The sequence below is a fragment of the Sphaerodactylus townsendi genome, linkage group LG01, assembly GCF_021028975.2.
Source record: "Sphaerodactylus townsendi isolate TG3544 linkage group LG01, MPM_Stown_v2.3, whole genome shotgun sequence".
Classification (NCBI taxonomy): domain Eukaryota; kingdom Metazoa; phylum Chordata; class Lepidosauria; order Squamata; family Sphaerodactylidae; genus Sphaerodactylus; species Sphaerodactylus townsendi.
The window spans coordinates 63505335-63526194 of NC_059425.1; the positions used below are offsets into that span (position 1 = coordinate 63505335).

Below are 20860 nucleotides of genomic sequence, written 5' to 3' on the forward strand. Positions count from 1 at the left end.
TCCCAATGTAGAGTTTGGGACAGGGACAGGAAATAACATATGCACATGTCCTCATTTCACACGTTGTATAGGATTTCAACGTCCAACGTATATTAACTCTGGGAGGTTATTTAGCTCAATGCAATTTATAACTGGAAAAGATGATACTCATCAGGATTAGAATTCGGTGTCTGATTCAGATGGCTAAATTCTAAATCACTGTGATACTACCTCAGGAAAAAAAATCACTTAATAGGTTCAAAGCAAACATAGATCTGGTTTTGGAAATTTAGTTTCTCTAGTTCTGTTTGGCTTGGAACTTTTCCTTGAAATGGATGGGGAGAGTGTGCTTGCTGTCATTAGAGTAATTGGGGAAACTACTTTTCTGCTAAAAACAAACAAACAAGAAAGAGTGTCTAGATGCTAATTGAAATGTGAAAAAATAAGGAAATTAAAACCAAAAGATAAATGTTCCAAATATGGAAAACCTAACCACGTGTCTTCATTGAACTTGAGATTTGCGTTTGTTATATTATGCTGGTTTTAACTAGAAATGTTTTTGAACTATTATCATGTTACCTTGAATTACAAGTAAAGGTAGACTATAAATGTTTTAATAAAACAAACAAATAAGTTCACATAAATCAGATATAATAATATGCATGGTGTAAGGATTAAAATAATTACAGCCTTGATATATTATAGTACCAAGCAATAAATTAATATTTACAGTGAGTCCTGTAAAATTATAATTACTGGATTTGTTTTTAAATAGAAACAGTAATACAAGGTTTTCAGAGGTAGAAGAAACTCGTATTATGATCAGTGTGCTGAAAGAAACTATTTTACCAAAATTCCTTGTTGAAGATGTTTCACTATTTGAGGACATTTTGACAGATCTATTTCCAGGAATGAAGATTCCAAAAGTAAATCCATTGCAACTAGAGGTAATGAAATAAACATAGTCCTTAATATGGTGCCCTTCTACTAAATGAAGAATCTTTCTTTCACTGGAGACTTCTGTAAATTGAAGGAATCTTAGAACTGACTTCATGTTACTTTTTGGTGAGTTGGGTTGGGATTACCTGGACCCAACATGATTTCCTTATAGTCACACAGGAGCTGTGAGAAAAGGTATTTCTAAAACACATGGAGCCCAATTCTGATTGGAATTTCTGTGTGAGGGAAGGAAAGGCTCCTTCTCCCTTCGTCTCCCTTTGCATAACTTTGGAACTGTACACTCTTGGAACACTCCATGTGGAGGTCCAAAGTTATACAAATATCTCCCTGCTAAAACCATTTAGGGTCCAGAAAACACTTTGAAATGGAAGGCAGAAGCTCCTCCACCACTTGTACTATAGTTCAAGTCAGAGTTGGATTTCCTGCAGCTGTGTGACTTCACAGAAAGTGACGATCTAGAATCTAGAAAAATCCCAGAAATTAAGCCCAAAACAGTAATATGTAGTTTAGACTATATTTTCAATGTAAAAGTAACATTTTATTTAGGAGAAGAAAATATAATATAAAATATTATAATATAATTATTATTGTAAAGTTAGGAGAGTGGGTTCAGGTTTACACAAACAGGTGAAAAAGAGAGATTTATGAGCATGATTATTGATCTGGAATCAAGAGTACAGGAGACATTATGAATGATAAAATGGTTGTGAAACAATTTTTTACTTTGTGAGATTTAATTTAATCCCTGAAGAACATTCATATTTCTCCATATAAACAGGCTGTCAGAAGAGACTTTTCTAATCATTAGATTAATCTATGTTTTTTGTTATATTTCTGTCCTGTTTTATTTAGATTATAGATCTAACGCAATTTCCAAATTGATAAAACAAGGAAACATCATTATCACCTTTTTATTTTTTATGCAACAAGATACTATCTACTAATTTAAAAATTATATGGCCCTGAATGCATACTTACCATGTGTACAAAAATGGCCTTATCCTTGCAAAAAAAAAACTTCGGGTCTAATTCACTGTTACTTAAATAATACTTGAGTAGATATTAATTTAAAATGCTTATTTGAGTTTACAGTTATCAAGTAATATAAGATAGTTTGTAACGGTACTGAAATACAATATATCTTTATAAGTGTTTAATACAAGATATAAGATTCTGTAGTAGTAGAAGCAGCAGCAGTAATGTACCTTTATATTAATCCAATCTAAAAATGGAAATATAAATAATTTCATATAACATTTGCCAAATGTAGTATTTGGAAATCTGCATTTTTATCTTACATCTTTGGAGAAACATTTTAAATCATGGAAGAGGTAGGGGAGAAAAGGCCTGTGCACACAATTCTCTGAAGCTGCAAATTAGCACTTTAAAAACTTTAAAACACCCAATAAATGAACCTCTAGTATCAAGAGTGATTTGGCACAGAATTGTCAACCTTCACGTGGAGCCTGGAGATCTCTCAGAGTTTCAGCTGATCTTCAAATTATAGCAATTATAGCAAACAGCTTCCGTAGAGGGTGGACTATATGGGATTATACCCTACTGAGGTCCTTCCCATTCTCAAGTCCTGTCTTCCTCAGGCTTCATGACCACATCTCCAGAAATTTCCATACCCAAAGTTGGCAACCCTAGTTTGGCACCAGAAGTTTTCTGATTGGAGTATGATTCAGGGGAGGTGGTAATGCAGCAAAAGAATATTCTGTTTTGTAACATTTTTTGTTTGTTTTCAAAATTCCATTAAATTTCCTGCACCTTGAATGCTAAACTTCAAAATAATGTTGCAGGATTCCATGGGGAAAATCTTAAAGCAGTTTCCCTTCCAAGCATAGTTTATTTCAATTTAATTTGTAGGATTTGGGCAATGGATTTTCTTTGTTTTGAGGGCAATTACAGTCAAATATGAGCATGTAATTGTGGATGTAATTCTACTCATAGCTACTGTCTTTTTTTTCTGTCTCAGAAGGCAATATCTGTTGCAATACAACAATTATGTTTGCAACCCTGGGCAAGTCAGATAGAGAAGGTTGTGCAGTTTTACAACCAAATTATGGTAAGTGCATCATAGCATTAATTCATATGGAAAGAGTCCTGGGGTTTAGATGTATGAAGGAATATATACTGCACTATTCAGGATTTCTAAATAAATATTATTATAGCCATTATATTGCAGTAATAGGGAATTGTGGAAATGGCTTAGGTGTTGCAAGAAAACTTACTGAGAAAAAAACACAAATTGGTATTCCTAGACTAAAAATGTATGCTTTGAGTTTCAAAAGTGTTTACTAAGATTTCCTTGGCATTTTAAAGAAGGCCAAAAATCCAGATTTCTCATTATAAGTATCTTTTTAGGCTCATGTTGGTGTGATGCTAGTAGGACCTACAGGTGGAGGGAAGACTACTATTAGAACGATTTTGGGAAGAGCCTTGATAATCTTACTATTACTAGATTTTGAAAGTCTTACAAAACTGGATCCTATTTTACAGGTAAGGAGTTTAATTTCAGGATGTAAGCCTTGTTTATTAGGGCATATATACCTGAAACAACTGTTTTCCTTGAGCTGAATCTGGTAAAGAAGGCTACGCATCTGTTCAAATTGTGGTAAATGCTCTTCCACATCAGGCTCACCATAAAATCAAGTATATCTATTTAAACACATCCCAATCCTATGGAGGAGGGGTGAATTGAATTGTGGACCTTAGTGGGAACTCCTTAGTGGGAAGAGGGGTCACACTGCTTACACATCCATTTCCAGACAGTGAGCTGTAGAGGGAGTATTAAAAGAAGGTTAGCCTTGGACAATGTTAATTCACATATAATTATTGGGTTATTTTCTCCTCAGAATATTATAAAGAAAGGCAAAGTAGACACTTTTGTTATAAACCCAAAGTGTGTCAGTCTTGGTGAACTTTTTGGACAGATAGATCCTAACACACAGGAGTGGTCAGATGGTCTTTTAGCATCCGCAGTACGATCATTTGCCAAACTTTCTGCCAAAAAACCTAAGAAGAAAGACCAAAGCAGCATTGGAAAATCTGGAATCCACCCCTTGTACACTGTAAGTTTATCATTTTAATGATTATATCACAGTTTTCTAATATATTGTGTAGAATGAGTATTTTGTATGAACTTGGGAATTTTGAAAGTTTCTCAGTTTATCATTCAATGTGCCTAACCTCTCCCTTCCTAGCCTGTTCCCTTTGATTTTTCCATCTACGGGAGCAAGCAGAATATCAAATGTTGTTACTGGCAACAAGAAACACATGGATTGGCTGGGGTTAGGGTTTGGTATTAGGCATATTTCTTCATCAGCTGATTTTTCTCATGACCTCTGTAACTATAGCAAGTAGCATGCATACCCTACTGCTAATGCACTGTACTGATCTGTTAAGCACTGGCCTTCCATAGTATTTTTTAATGCATCAGAAGTATCCCTTATATTAGAACATGTTCCCCTTAATGCTATGAATATTGTAAAGCCTTAAAGGACACTATGAAGCTTTATTAAGAACTGTACATCACAGAAAAAGATAGGAAGCAGATTTCAGGTCTCTCTAGTCCAGCATCCTATTTTATGCAGCTGCCAGTTACCCTGGAGGGCCAACGAACAGGGCAAAAAGGACAAGACCTTCCTTGATGTTGTCTTCTAGCACTGGTTGTTAAAGTTTTGCTGTATCTGAGTATAGAAGTTCTCTCTAGTCACCATAGGTAGTAGCCATAGATGGGCCTATCCTTCATTCAGAGGCGTTCCTCCAATTGGGCAAAGTGGACAGTTGCCCAGGGTGCCCCCTTGTAGGGGGCGCAAAAACTGCAGGTTCGTTTGTGGGATTTTTTGTATTTTCAGTGTTTCTCCATTTTTGGCCTGCAGAGGGTGCAGTTTTTAGGCTAGCAGCACCAAACTTTCAGGGATGTTTTGGGAGACTCACCTGATGCTATCACCCAGGTTCGGTGAGGTTTGGTTCAGGGGGTCCAAAGTTATGGACTCCCAAAGGCAGTGCCCCATCACCATTGTTTCCAATGGGAGTTAATAGGAGATGGGGCTACACCTTTGAGAGTCGATAACTTTGGACCCCCTGAACCAAACATGGGAGGTATCATCAGGAGAGTCTCTTACTGATACCACCCAGGTTTTGTGAAGTTTGATCCAGGGGGTCCAAAGTTATGTACCCCCAAAGGGGGTGCCCCGGCCCCCATCACCCATTGTTTCCAATGGGAGCTAACAGGAGATGGGGCCTACACCTTTAAAGGTCCATAACTTTGGACCCCCTGACCCAAACTTTACCAAATCTGGGTGCTATCATTAGGCGAGTCTCCTAAAGATACCCTGAAAGTTTGGTGCTGCTAGCTTAACAATTGCACCTCTGACAGCAGGCACCCCCCAAATTTCCCCAGATTTTCCTTTTAAATCCCCCCCTTTGGCATGGATTTAAAGGGAGAATCTGGGGTCCCAAGTTTAAACATTGAAAGTGATGCTGTTTCAGGGCGGGGGAGAATCTGCCCCAAAATAGCATCACTTTCAATGTTGTTTAAACTGGGAACCCCAGATTTTCCCTTTAAGGTGGATTTAAAAGGAGAATCTGGGATCCCTAGTTTAAACACCATTGAAAGTGATGCTTTGGGGGATGGATTCCAGCTTCACTTGTTTAAACTAGGGAGCCCAGATTCTCCTTTTAAATTCACCTTAAAGGGAGAATCTGGGGTTCCCAGTTTAAATAACATTGAAAGTGATGCTGCTTCCCCCAGTTGGGGGACTGGATACAACACCATAAAATGTTTTCATAGCAGTAATAAAACATTTTGAAAGCATTTTGAAAATGTTTTCAAAAAAATATTTCTGCTTTGTTGCATGGTCTATTGCTGTGTTCAGAATATGTGAGTTGGGGCACGTTCTATAATGTGATGGTGACTTTGAAATGACCTGGTGTAAACAATCATTGCTTGGTCACAGTGGGGGAGGGCAGCTGCCCATGGGGGGGCAAACTCCAGTTTGCCTAGCTACGCCACTGGGTGTAGCTACAAGGGGGCAGGGGGAGGTGTGTGCGTTGCACCAGGCACGCACCTGGGGGGCATCAAACTCAGGTTTTGCCCAGGGCTCCAGTTTGCCTAGTTACGCCACTGCCTTCATTTATCTGTCTATCATGCTTTTAAAGTCATCCATGCTTGTGGCTATCACTACAATACTATAAGAAGATCTAGGATTCAAGAGGTCAACTTTTTCTACCCCGTGCATAATTTTATAGACTTCAATCATATCCCCCCTCAATCATATCCCCTCCTCTCCAAAACTATAATTGTGTTGCTCCTAGCAAGGTAACTTGCATTATAGTAAATTTTCTGGATTTTCTTGATCTATCAGTCACTACAGATAAACCAAGTGAAATGTTTGAAATCTTTATTTAAAATGTAAGATTATCTTTGTATATGGATTTAATGTCAGTGACCTAGCTATAATAGCAATTATCACCTTTGACTCCACAGATGTAGGATTTTGCTCACCCTCTTCATTGCTATATCCATTTTTTTTTGGCAGCAGGGGACCAGTAATAACTTTTAGTCAGTGCCCCCTGGAGCTATCTTTACCTACTGTTCCTCAAGAAATGTCCTTATTAATTTAAAAAAGAAAAAGAAACAAAAAATGAAATTGTGCGCGCCATTAGGCGCGCGCCGCTGGTTCCACAGACTGAACTAAAGACTGACTCACCTCAGGAGCCCCACCTCTGAGCAGCCCAGGACAAAGAGGAACCTCTGTTAAGCCCTGTTAAGCCCCACCTCCCAGCAGCCTCAGCTCTCAGTATCCTTACAAGGAGAAAAAGAGATAACCCCTGCAAACCCTTGTTAAAATACACTGTTTTAAAAGATGTGGCTTTGAGAAAAGCCCTCCAAAATGAACAACAGAGCTCACTCTGCTCTTCCTGGCCCAGTCTTCTTCTCCACTGCTTCTCCTCTCTGCTCTCCATTGCTTCTCCTCTCTGCTCAATTCTGAATGTTTGGACTTCTAGATAGTAACTTGGGTGGGGGGTTTTCCCTCTGACGTAACACTTAAGGTAAAGCATGTCCCAGTCTAGAACTGTATCACGTCATAAGTCAGAGTTTAGTTGTGTACATTATAGATACCTTTTCTTTTCAAATTGACCTGTATTTTATTATAATTCTGATGTGCTTTGGGATTCCAACGACTGTATATCTCTCTCATTTTTAGGCCCCAGGTTGATAATCAGGGAATAGCACTGAAACAGATCACAGAAGTCATTGGGTTCAGTCATAGTAGCTGCTACTATACAAGCTGCTCTGTCCCTTCAGAGATAAATTATTTATAATTTTGTATCAAATAATCATGTTTTTAACATAATCTAACATATGTGGTCAACATGCTCTGTAACTTTTAATTTCTGCTTTGCTAAAGCTCACGACAGTGAATATGCAAGATATTGTTCTAACTGATGAAGTCCTGCAATCCACAGAAAGCTCTTTTTGCCAATGTAAGTAGTATAACCATAAATACAACAGGAATTCCCTCTCTTTCCACAGGTGGATTCAAATTATGCAATGTTCTGACATCTGTGGAAATTTTACTTAAGCCAGCCTACTAAAATGTGCTTCAGTTTGATGCTTTTATTCATGCTTTGATGCTTTTATTCATATACAGCAATCTGAATATTAGAATATAAGATGTTTCATACTACAGATATCTTGAAATAGGTAACTGATTACATTTGGTTAAAGTAACAATTGCTTCTTTACTGCATTGTGACCTTTTTATGGAATAAAATGGACCCAAATTCAAAAATAACAAATGCAATTCGTTATTATTATGCTGTGCAGAATCTCCCTATGTGAGATTACTCATATGGAAGGAAGGGAATTCAAGGTCATGTTTGTTTCAAACTTGTTGGCCCAAAAAGCTTGAATGAGAAATGTGCTAAAGGCAGGCATAAAATAACTCATTTGGACAACCACTTTCTGGTTCTGATATGCCTAATTGAAGGATATGATGTTTCTAAATGTCCAGTATACAGAAAAGGAAGGACAGAACCTGGCATTTGAAAGCTGTTCTTCTCATGATCAGGGCCTGTTGCCTCACTTTTGTCCATGAACAACTTCCATCATTCTTTGTATGTACCAGATGGATCTGCTTACCTGCTTGGTTTGCCCAGTTCTTCTTTTGTTCATGGACTGACCATTCTGGCTTGAATGTTTGGCTTCCCGATGAACTTCACAAAGGTTTACATCAACTCCTTTTGTCACTGATCTCACCCCCTGTGATTCCAATACCCTATCTATTTGTATCCGTATGTCTTATCATTGACAGCTTCTTCATGACAGAGCTGCAGAATGCCAGCCAGGTCTATTGCTCCTTTAAACCCCAATATAGAACCTAATATGTGGTGAATTTGACAGAAGTGACAAAGCTTGGTGAGATATTTATTTCTGAGGATGGGCAGTAGAATATTTTGTTGTTACCAAGAATCTTACTTCTGCATTGATTTTTTTCCATTGATGTCAATGGGGAATTTCTGGTGCAGCCTGTGGGGCACATTTCTGAAGGCAGTCACAAAACTTTCAGGGTATCTTCAGGAAACTGTCCTAATGACACCCCCCCCCCCCAGGTTTGGTGAAGTTTGGTTCAGGGGGGCTTAAGTTATGGACCTTCAAAGGGGCAGCCCATATCTTCTATTATCTTCCATTGGAAACAATGGGGGATGAGGCACCCCTTTGGGGAGTCCATAGCTTTGGACTCCCTGGACCAAACTTCACCAAACCTGGGTGGTATCAGTAAGAGACTCTCCTGGGCAAAGTGGGCCTCAAAGGTATAGCCGCCATCTCCTATTAGTTCCATAACTTTGGCCCCCCCTAGATTCAAACTTCACGCAAATACAGGGGGGTGTCATCCAGGAACGGTCTCCTGAAGATATCCTGAAATTTTGGTGTCACTAGCTTTAAAAATGCTGTTTTGTGTGGAACCCGGCAGGCTTCATGTGCAGGAGCAATGAAACACATCTCCTTAGCTCCCATTGGAAACAATGGGGATAGGGGCTACCCCTTTGGGGGTCCATAACTTTGGACCCCTGAACCAAACTGCCCCAAACTTGGCGGCATCATCAGGACAGTCTTCTGAAGATACCCTAACATTTTGGTGCTGATACCTCTAAAAATGCGCCCCCCCTGCAGGCCAAAATGCGAAAAACACCAAAAAATAAAAATGCATCAGAGAATCTCGGATGTTACCACAAGTTCGGATCGTGCAGAGTTTGGAGGGGGTGGGCTGGGGCCCTTGGCCCTCCTAGCACCTCCAAACTGGCTCAGCTTGGCCCGATCTGTGGATCGGGCCAAGCCGAACCGCCAAGCCTTGCTGCCTGAGCTCCGCCTCTTGCCAGCCCTGCTGCATCCTCTCGTGTATGTCGGATCTTTTGTGGGAATTGTGTGCAGGACCCCAGCAGAGAATCAGGGCACACATGCACCTGACTGACCCACCTACCATCTATCTCCTCAGTGTCAGGTAAATTCTTCAAGTGACAGTGATTGAGGTGCCTGAAACCTCCCCACCTTCTCGTACAGCCTGAACAGACCTACCAGGCTTTTAATTATCCTTGCCCACTCTTGACTGCCCTTCTGCTTCTTCTTTTTGGCCCCCTTTGGTCAGTGGCCATATTTTCCATAATACCCTCCTTCATGCCCCACCAGTGGGCACCCTAGTAGGTCCATTTCTCTTGCTTCCTTTCACAAGGGATGAGAAGCCATAATGTAAGCCTCAGTACTCCCATAAGCTGCCTCACTCCTGCAGTCCTTGACAGACTTCATTTTCCCCACCTCACACTCCCAGGTGCCAGTCACGTTTCAAGAGCATTGGGGAAGATAGCAATATCTTTGCATCTCTTGATTCGCTCAGGATTGGACTGTAGGCCACAAGTAAGTTTAAAGCTAAATCATTGGAGGTCACCAACTTATGTTTTGGTTTCTTCTTATGGTAAGTCTTACGATCCTCAATTATAGGCACACTTATGCCAGTTTCATATTTGCCAACATGCTGTGGATCAAACTGACACCCAGCCAGGATTTGTTGCTAAAATTAGGGTTTAAATCCCCTAAAAATACTTAGAGAAGAGACTTTAACCAAATTCTTTTAACTGCAAGGCTACATAAAGAAGTGAAAATCTTAAGAACATAAGAAGAAGGCCCCTAGATCAGGCAAGTGGTCTATCTATTTCAGCAGCTTCCTTCACATATCAGCCAATCAGTTATCCTAGGAGTACAGGAATGCTGTGCATGGAGACCAAAGCCTTCCCCTTTTTTGTTGCTTCCTGGCACTAGTATTCAGAGATTTGCTGCCTTATGCTATAATGAGCTCTGGAATATTCTGCAGCTGTGCACTGGGATTGCCAGCTTCAGGTGGTGAAAATCCTGGAAATTTTGGTGATAGAACCTGGAGAGGGCAGGATTTAAAGAGGAGAGGGAGACCAGCAAGAATGGTCCCTCCCTCCTCCTCCTCCTCCTCCTCCAAAATGGCCATTTTCTCATGGCCCCTTCCACACATGCAGAATAATGCACTTTCAATCCACTTCCACAATCATTTGCAAGTGGATTTTGCTCTTCTGCACAGTAAAATGCAGCTGTAATATGTACATTGAAAGTTACATTGTATTTTTACTGCTGATGTTAAAGGAATGGGCCCATGATCACTCCCCGCACTTGAAGGATGGCAACCTATATGCCATAGTTCCCATGGGTGACTGCGCAGAGAGAACAACTTATAATAAATGCTAGTTGCAGATAGATTGCAACACTGCTTTTCTCACTTTTATGTTGTTTGTCCAACTTTCTACATACAAAACAAATTCTGAAGTTAATTGTACTTTTTTTTTTACAGATGACTCTTTTTATTGATTGGCGAGTGGATTTATCCTGGATGGTCCAGTAGACACATTGTGGGTAGAAAACTTGAATTCTGCATTAAGATGACTCTCCTAGAGACATTTGTGCCTTGCTAACAGTAGAGCAGATCTATTTACCACCAGGAATGAGAATGATATTTGAAGTGGACAGCAGCCTCTCTCAAGAAGCTAGCCCTGCACTACTATTAGTAGATGTGCCATGGTTTATGTACATGAAATGGTACGTTTCTTAAAGTTAAAAAAAAAAAGGAAAAGAGTAGGATTCTATCTTTTTTACCTTAATGCAATAGAAGCTGGGGAGCGTCAGCCCTGCTGCAAGCCACATCGGGCATCCCTCAAGTTGAGGAGTGCGGGTGGAAGCCCATAACCCAGGCTGCTGCTAGGCAAACGAGGCCCCTCCCACCTCCATCAGGCAGATGGCAGCCTAGGGAAGTGTTGCCCCAAAGCACCATTTTCCCCAATATGCCTCTACCTCCTCTCTCCCAGGGGAGGGAGGCTGAGGGGTTTTCAGAGCTCACCATTTGCCAGCTCTCCACCCCACAAGAGTTCCTCTGCAGCGGAGGTAAGAGTGGGCAGCAGGGAATTTGGCCACTGACGGGGGGGAGCAAACCCGGTTGTTTAATTATTAGAATCCCACCACCACCACTACTCTTGGGGCAACTGTCCCTTGCTTATCTGCTGTCTGCATGGGACCCAACTCCATAGCTCAGGGGAAAGGCCTGCATGAGGCACCATGGAATTCCCAAAGAGAGTGGATTTTGATCATCTCAGGTCAGATGGCATAAGCAAGCAATAAGCTTTGGATATGTGAGAGTATATTTGATTAACTGGAAAAAACCAGTCTAATCGCATGATTGTTGGATAACAAGAAGTTTTTTACTGTATGTTCAAAACTGCAGGAAAGTGCACATACTTATGAGCAGCATCAATAAAAAACATATGTAAATGGAAGCGAATTTATCATGAATTTGTTTTATTTTATTTGTTAACAGGATCCAGTCGATCTAGGATGGGAGCCATATATGTCAAGGACATGGTTGAAAAAACATTTCTGCAGTAATATCAGAAAATGATGTTGAATACCTTGGAAGTTTGTTCCAACTAGGCATGAAAAGAGGGTTAAGAGTTTTTTGGAAAAAAGAAGAAAATGCAGATATTTCCTGTACATCAGATGGGCATTACAATAGAACCTTTGCAGAATTCTTGAGGACCATTTATTAACATAATCCAAGAGCAAGTGAAGGGATTGCAATTCCAGTAAGCAGAGTAGAATTGTTCTAAGAATAATGTAATTTCTTTTATGTAGTACATATATAACAAGAATCATGAACAGTTCTGATATTTCTGAGGAGGTGGGATGAATGGTGATATAAAATTGCTGTGTCTGTTGCAGCAGACACAAAAAAAGAATCCTTTGGCACTTTAAAATTTAACCAATTTATTTGCCCAACCAGTAGTAGAAATACCCATTGAATGAAGAGGAAATACTAGCGGGCTAGAAGGGTGAGTAGGTTTACCAGATTTTACCACTGGGGAGGCAATTCCTCCTCTCTTTCTCTTCCTCTTTGGACCCCTCCATGCGCTGGCTGCATCTCCCCACCCTGGACTACTCCCAACTTTCCACATCTGTCCCAATGCCTGGGGACCCTGTCACCTTCCTTTTCTTTCCAAGGGTTTTCAGAAAGCTGTGTTGTCCCCATTCCCCTCACAGAAGCTCAGATGAAGAGCTTTGCAAGCAGACCTCCCTACCTTGCTGCAGTACGCTTTTTTGCAGGGGCATCGGCTCCCTGTGCCAATGTATGAGAGAAAAGAATCCCTAAAAGTATCTTATATCAAAGTAATTTATATCAGAACTATTTCCATGCTTCTACTCAAATACATACACCAGAACTGCCCTTTACCATGACATCCTGCACCCAAAACCACATATTAGCACTTTTTTGTTTTTTTCCTTTCCTAGAAAGCTCCAATAAGCTTCTCCCTCTTTTTCCTGCTTTCCTGAATGAAGTTTTACCATATCTGAAGGAGTTGCACTTTTAGGATATGCCACTCAATGAGGATATGGCTCTGTGAGAAAACATAATATGTAATTGGTCCCTCATGAGTTTTCTTCCCACAGCGAATAGAAATGTGCTGCATAATGCCAAGACTGAACTGAGAATTTTTGGAAAAGCAGATCTTGTAGACTTCCCCAGCACTGTAGACTGTTTATGTGTTTGCTTTGTAGACTGCATTGCTGAAAAGGAAACAATATTTAAATACCATCATATTTTAGCATAAGTAGCTTCACCAAGACTCATCAACTTCGTTTCTACATTTGAAGCAGCAGCCTAGTGTTCTAGTACATTTTACAATGCATTTCCTAAAGCAGATTTACTCAGGAATCCTTCTTAGGTCTGTTTTAGCAAGGGCTTATTCCCGGAAAATATTCTTAGGATAGGTGAGTGCTAGAGTTTTAAAGAGTAGAATTAGAACCAAAATTAGAAAAGATTTATTTTTTTATTAAGAATAGTCGAGAAGTATTAAATCAAGTGCATTAAAAGTTATAATTAACTATAATTTACATTTTGTTATTTCCATGGAATAGACCATACATCCTGTTATGTGTTATTTTTCAAGGTCAGAAGAGGAAGACATGAATCCTACAACATCTTCATTTCTGAAGCCAGGTCAATTCTTCTCAAATTTTTTGAAACTGCAGTATTCTTTGAAATGGAACCATCACACATATAAAAGTAGAAAGCAATAAAAGATGCACAATGAAGATTATCAAACACCTGGGAGACAGTTGGATCAAGGCAGTTCAATTACTACTGATGTTAACTCAATTTGTATCAGCAGGTTTGATATGGTTGAGGAAGATCTTTTTTGACCACCACAACCAGTGGTGGGATTCAGCAGGTTAGCACCACTTTGGCTTAGAGAACCAGGTTGTTAAAATTGTGCTTATATACAACCAGTTGTTAAATTATTTGAATCCCACCACCGGAACCAAGTTTATTTAAATCCTTTGAATCCCACCACTGCCTACAACCTTGCCAATGGCAGCGAGATACAAGGAACAATCTTTCAATGGCTGGCCCCAGTTCCTCAATGGTGAATTTATTTGCTGAGAGAGAGAGGTCATCTACGCACTGCAGCTTTTTAACAAGGAAGGAGGCTGAGAGAGGGGTCTCACCATTTGCAGCTTTTAACAAAGAGGCAGTCTTCTCTCCCTCATTTGCTCTTTTAACATCTCAATAAATATTCCTTCACTCAGCCTATAGTCCAGGAGTGTCAGACTGGGAGTGCAGTGGGGATTTACATGGAGGGAAATTGAATTAAGACTTGATTGACATATAAAAGCAAGACATAGAGCTAGTTAATTTAAATTTAACTTTTCTTTACATAGGGCTTATGTTTGATGATCCCTTGCATTATAAGATATTTTTTGACTGGAAAACAGAACATGTTTGAGTGAAGAACCTTTCTTGAGTACAGAGTGCTCTGGGAAGAGATGTCCATAGTTCCTTGTTTCCCTACCCAGAGACAGTCAGTTTGAGACATTCAGCATCCTGGTGTCCCTTGCCTCTTGGTAATTCTTCCCTCCTCCCCTGGCACCTAATGCTGTAATAGCAGAATGTCCAAGCTCCCAGGCAAGGAGGAAGCTTTGGCTTTTAGTTAGATTTTTCTCGATTGGCTGGACACTTATCTTCCTTGATTAATAGGTTGTCCGGAGTTTACATGCTTATGCTTAGTCCAAAGAAACACCAGTCTCCCTTCCCTCTCCTCTGGCTGTAGCTGCCTGCCTTGCTGCTGCTGCAGGATGAGAAAGAGAGAGAGCTTGTTACTCTCACTCCTCCCTTTTCCAGAGGTATTTCAATAATAGAAGGTATTTCAATATTACTCTTTTCATCCTGCAGCAGGAGCATTAGATCTATCATTATTTGATTTATTAAGATCCTAACACTGTACAGCTGCTGAAAAGTTGAAAAAAAAATTAAAAGCCCTTTTGATTATTGGGGAGGGATTGTAGAAGTAAAGCAGGCAGGTTAGAGTGGAGTTAAAAAGCCCAAAGCAAAAAGGAATAACTTACAAGGGCCTGTTTCTTTCCACCTCCCACTGTGAAACCAAGAAGAAGGTCACCCTTAGCCCACTCCCACAAACGTGAGTAGAGTTTATCTGATCCTGCTGTGCAATGAGTGGAGGGAGGGGAGGATGAGAGAAGGCATCCATAGCAGAAACTCTCTTCCCTGAAGAGAATCTCCCCTTCAGCACAGGACAGAGACACACCTGTGTATAAAATGCGAAGCCCTATGTAGAAGTAATTTAAACTGTAAGAAGCTGTTAGAGCAACACAGGATTTTAAAAAAGATAAACAATATTTAATAAACAGTTGAAGCTAAAAGGTGTTAAAGAGGTTGAGAGAAATGTTGTTGATGAGGTGGGCAGTAGAGAAAATAAAAAGATAAATCCTGTGTTATTGTTTCTTTCCCTACCCTTTTCAGTAATGTGCAAAGAAAGAAAAAAAAAAAAAAGAATTCAATGTCAAAAGAGTTTGTCACCAGAGAAGCTAACAATGGTCAAGTATTCACGAACTGTTTGCTGTGTAATGGAGACAAACATCCACCACAAGAAAGATTTCTTGTACTGGGATGTATTTTCCTCTAGCCCCACTTTCACTTTCCTTTCTCTCTCCACAGCAAGCAAATCTACCCATACCAGAATTTTAAAATTTTCGCCGTTTTTTTCCATAGAGGGCAGACCTAACCTGTGGGGACAGCTTTCCCTTGGACCTCTTCCCTCCACGCGTGCAGCCAGCCTGCCTAGTCTCACTCCCCTCCCACACACTCCCTCATGCTGCTTTGCAAGTTTCCCCTCTCCTCCCTTTTGCCAACTGCTTCCTGCTTCTTATTCTGCAATGAGAACCTGTAGCCCCATGGCCTCCCCACTCCTGCCTATCTATTTGATCTTTAGATTTTTTTAAAAGAGACATTAAATAACCATATGTTTATAGATGATAAATCAATACTAATATTTGAAAAAAATGTCCCAAAATAATAGGAAGACTAGATCAATCGGTCCAACCATCCCATTTGCATTTGATCAAAAAATTGGGATGTGTCTAGACTATTATAGTTTTATACACAAGCAATTAGTGATTCCAGACCACATTAGGAAAAAAGCCTGTCAGTCTTGCACGTTTTGGGTTTTACAGCACATCAGGAGGAGATGGATGATTGTGAACCTGGTGGAAGCACCCAGCAAATGGCAGTTCACATTGTCTTTTTGCGGTTTTGCATGCACACTGTCATTACTTCTCCCTCACTTCTCACCATAAAAGACAATCAGTCTTTTACAGTCGCAAAGCTACAAGGGGGCGGGGGGGTGCACTGTTTACCGGGTGCCATACAGGAGGCTCAAAAAATCACCACAGGCTCCTCCCCTTTCCTACTTGGCCCCTGCAGTGCCTCCCCACTCGTTTCCCTGCTCCCACACTTACCTTCATTCCTTTCCTTTTTCAGAACTTTTTCAGGCTGCAAAAGGCCTGTTTGCAGTAAAAACGGCCTGAGGAACTACAGTTCTCAGAAGACCTTAGGGAATACAAGGTCTCACAGAATATAGTTTCCCATCAGAATTAGTTTTGCTGAGAACTCTTTCAGCTCTAGTTCTGAAAGAACTCAAATAAGTGTGGGAAATGAAGGAGGAAGGGAGGCATGTAGAGCACCATGGGGGTAGAAAATTAGAATGCGCACTGGGCACAGTTTGGCCCAGCTACGCCTCTGCTCTTTTATGGCTGAGGCTCAGGTTTGATCAGAAAATTTAAAAAAAAAACTGTGAAAGAGTCAGATCCCCATACTGGCTTCATTCAGGTTTTTGAAATCTTTATGTTTATTAAACCTGAACCCAAAAAATTCTCCACCTGCCTTTGAACTTGAGGTGATTCTTGGAGGCAGCAAATGGCAGATGGAGTTGAACAGTGTCCAGAGGCAGTGTGCAGACCTGGATGCTAGACCTGACCAGCTGAGCTCAGCATTCAAATCTGTGCATTGGAGATCCAACTTCTGGGGGGATGGGGTTGAAAATTTCCTGATCTACTGACCTAAATCCAAAAAGTACAGATTAAAAATTATGCACACCAAGAAAAATCAGGAATTGCCCTTAGAGAAGCAAGCTAGAGATAGAAAAGGAATGATATATAATAGTAGAGAAGGTGCTGATCTCACTATCCTATCTAATTTCTTCTACTGGAGGCGGGGGACATCTTGATAGGGTGTCTTCTTCACCAATTGCAAGGAGGCAGGAACTAATTAACGAAGTAACGCCTTCTTCCTGTGAGGTCACGACTCCTTCTAGCCTCAGTATTCTTTCCTGCCTGCAAGGAGTGCATGCGTTTGTGCTTAGCTCCTTAAGGATCTAGCACTTAGGAGTCTTGTGTTGAGTTTGTGTGTGTACTTGTTTCTTGGTGTTTTGTGTCACTCCCCTCCCCCGCTTAGTGTGTAAAACGTTTAGGGAAAAGAGGAGTGACTAGGTTAGATACGACCTCATTGGCGCCTAAAAGCCAGGGCGAAAGCTCCCTACAGTCCACCGCCACTGCAGCAGTTCCAGCCAAGAATATCGAAGCCAGCTTTCCCGCACACCCAGGAGGGATTTGGCAGCTCGGCTGCGGAGGGACCAGAGTCAGGCAGGGCAAAACCATCGCCTTCCATGGAGGCTCCAGCAGAAGGACCTCCCGTAGAAGAAAGCAGCAGCGAGCAGGGCCGGGGACCGTGCCGAGCAGCGGCCGCCACCGGACCTGCAACGGATGGGAGCTTGGCCTTCGAGGCGCCAGCCGTTAAGCCAGCCCGGCTCCAACACGGTTCCTCCTACCCATGCCGAGTTAGGAGTCCCGGTGCTCCCCGGCCAAGAAGGAACCTGCAAGCCCCCAGTCCAGGCAACAGCCTCGATACGACGACAAGGCAAGAGCGGAGGCCAGGGGGGGGAGGGTGGAAGTCCCACAGGCTGAATTCTCAGCCAACAGCAGTGGCCCAGCGGCAGTGGCTGGCCTGGCATAGCAGCACCGCCAGAAGGATTGTGGCGCTTTTGGCCGAACAAATAGACCAGGCCCTGGGAGGCCAGGGGAGGCAGCCGCCCGGCACAAGAGCAGCCCGCAGTAAAAGCAGCAGCCACGACCAGCCAAAGAGAGAGGCGAGGAGGGAAAGTGGCAGTACAGGAATCCCGGTGAGTTCCCGGAGGAGGAAGAGGACTCCTCCGGAGAGCGAAGAAAGGACACAGAGAGGAAAGGTTCTGCTCGATGCAGAGAGGAAAGCGGCCATAGAGGCTACAAGAGCAGTCCCCAAAATTGCTTTAAATTAGAGGACCTCCAACTGCCCCTGATCACAAAGTCCATATCAGCATTGGACCTGCAAGATCGGGGAGGGGCGAAGACCCCAACCCAGACCACAGCTCTGACATTGTTCCAGCAAAGCCCATTAAGGGCTTCCCAAAGGAAGCAAACTAGACTACTTCCTCCAGACCCAGGAAGGGGCAAAGTTTTTTCGATCCCGGAATACTTTGTGGGGCGCATTAGAAGAAGAATGGCTTAAACCAGCGAAGGCGCACAAAGATGCTCCACCTTAGGTACAAAGACATGCACGGTCCCTCCCCAATTCCATACAATGTTACAGGCACCAGCCATGGGCCAGGCCGGTGCTTGGCTCTCACTCCACGGGGACCGCAGTGCGTCCAAGGAGAGGAGGAAATATTGAGAAATTCACTAGATAGAAGGTCGGGGAGGCAGCCCTCCGAAGGCACATGAGTGGATGGCACGCGCAGCCATTAAAGGCCCTCACTCCCGGCCCCTCCGCGGTCTCTCCAGAGCCAGCATGGCGTGGCTCAAGAAGGATCCTGGAAAGGATCCCTGCTATATGAACTCTGCCACCAGAGAGTGGAGGCGAGTGCTCCTGGCTTCTGCCTTTATAGCCCGAGGATGCCGCGCTGGATGCCATCGCTCTTATAGCCAGGGCCATGGCATCCACCGCATGATGCGCCAGGCAAAGCGGCGTGGCTCCGCTACAACGAAGCGGATGCTTTCGGTCAAAAAAAAGCGTGGTGGCTGACCCTACTCTGATTTTGGAGAGGCTTTGTTGGCAAACATCTAGACAGGAGTACCTGAGGTCTGAAACTGAGGACAAAAGAAGGCAATACCCATCATCAGCGAGACAGGAGAAAAAAAACAACACCAACTCTAGAACCCGCGTTTGGCTCAACCGGAGTGCTCACCCAGATACTCCAGAGACCTCAAAACCAGAGCTGGCAACAGCAGCAACATAACAAAAGAGCTCCTTTACCGAGACAAAAACTTTTCCAAAGAAACAACACATAACCAAACAGGAAGAAACCATTCCAAGCCCAGACTTCCAAAAAAAGCAATGACTACCTAAGACCCACAATGCGGGGGCGTCTCTCAGGTTCAAGTCAGCCTGGCAGGGCCCTATATAGACAAGGTGGGCCAGGGGAGGGTAGTTCAAGAAGGCTATGTGATAGAGTTAGCAAAGTTTCCAAAACCACAGTTCATACACTTGCGTCTCTGGTTGAAGCCCGGTAGAGCCAAGGCTCTCCCTAACCCTCCAGGCGGTGGATTACACCTTTTTTTCAAACATTCAGGCCCAATGGGAGGCCAGTGCCCACAGCCAGAGAGGTTCTTGGGGCACATGTTACACTTTTTACAGTCCCCAAAGCGAATGGGGACTGCAGAGCAGTAATGCTGAATCTAAGGACCAGTCCAACAAATCAGATTCGATTGCCAAGGTTCCGTATGGAAACTCTCGAACTATATCTGCTGGCCCTGCAGCTCAGCTGTAGTCTTGAAGGCCTCCCTAGACCCTCACGGGAAGCATGCTTGCACATCCCGATCCACCAGGCCCATCGAGAAGAGTTCCTGAGAATTTGCGGTGGAGCCTGCAACACTTCAATACAAAGCGCTCCCATTTTGGACTGGCCACGGCCCCAGAACATTCTCGAAGATACTTCTGGAGTCCGATAGTGCGTCTGAGAGGAGGAGGGAATCACATCCATCCTACTTAGGCGACCTGTTAATCAAGGTCCAGCTCAAACAACAAGGAGTAATCCATATCACCAGAGTGCAAGAACACACTGCAAAGCGCCACGGGTTCATGGTTAACCTCGAAAGAGCTCAGTCGAGGCCAAAGAAGGATCGAGCACCTGGGAGCCATCCTGGACGACAAAGGACTCACTGTTCATTCCCGGAAGAAAAGATCCAAAGAATCCAGCAAGCAACCTGGCCCTGTTAACATGGAAGGCAACGTGGCCATTTCGCTCATTCAAGGCAGCCAGCCTCCTGGGACTTTTCATATCCAGTGATGGACCTGTAGACCAGTGGAGCCCGATTCCACGCCAGGCCACTGCAGCACCTCTTGCTTGAATTTCAATGGGGACATAATCCAAAGAAGCAGGACAAAATATATCGTCATCGAACTCAGTCGCATAACAGTCTCCGATGGTGGCTAATCAAAGAGGAACCTACAGAAGGAGCAAATGCACTACCTCTACGGGGGGGCGTCCCCAGGTCTTCACAGATGCCAGCCTGCAGGGGATGGGGAGCCACCCCTCGGCCAAAAAAATACGTACAAAGAGGAAGATGGGAGGAGGGAAAGAGACCAAACTAGCCATCAACATACTGGAAACCAGAGCCATGGCTCTGGCCTTAAAGGCTACTTCAAAAGATCTACAACAACAACACGTAATTATCCAGGACCGACGTAGCGTGACCGGCCAAAATGTATATCAACAGCCAGGGGGGGCTCAAAGTCGAGGGGTTGCATCAAGAAGCGGAAAAGATCTTGTCCTGGGGCGGGAGAAAAACCTGCACCTGCGCTGTAAACAGGCGCCAACATATCAAGGAAAGCTAACTAAACAACCAAAGCAGACTGGTTGAGCGGGCAGCAAGATACAAGAGAAGGAGAATGGCAGCTGAACCAGCGGTGACTTCCGTCCTGATCTACGAAAGCCATGGGAACTTCCAGTGGACCTCCTA

The 20860-nt window shown here is 42.8% G+C and overlaps 1 protein-coding gene across 1 annotated transcript in view; it reads left to right on the forward strand.

The window, feature by feature from the left end:
• DNAH14 (dynein axonemal heavy chain 14) overlaps positions 1 to 20860 on the forward strand; it is a 306182-nt gene that overhangs the window by 147756 nt on the left and 137566 nt on the right. Inside the window, 11 exon segments of the mRNA XM_048504880.1 lie at positions 755 to 926; positions 2918 to 3007; positions 3307 to 3441; positions 3798 to 4013; positions 8328 to 8368; positions 10846 to 10945; positions 10947 to 11024; positions 11027 to 11065; positions 11838 to 11901; positions 12518 to 12603; positions 17425 to 18045. Of these exon segments, the coding sequence (XP_048360837.1) occupies positions 755 to 926; positions 2918 to 3007; positions 3307 to 3441; positions 3798 to 4013; positions 8328 to 8368; positions 10846 to 10945; positions 10947 to 11024; positions 11027 to 11065; positions 11838 to 11901; positions 12518 to 12603; positions 17425 to 18045 (1642 nt within the window).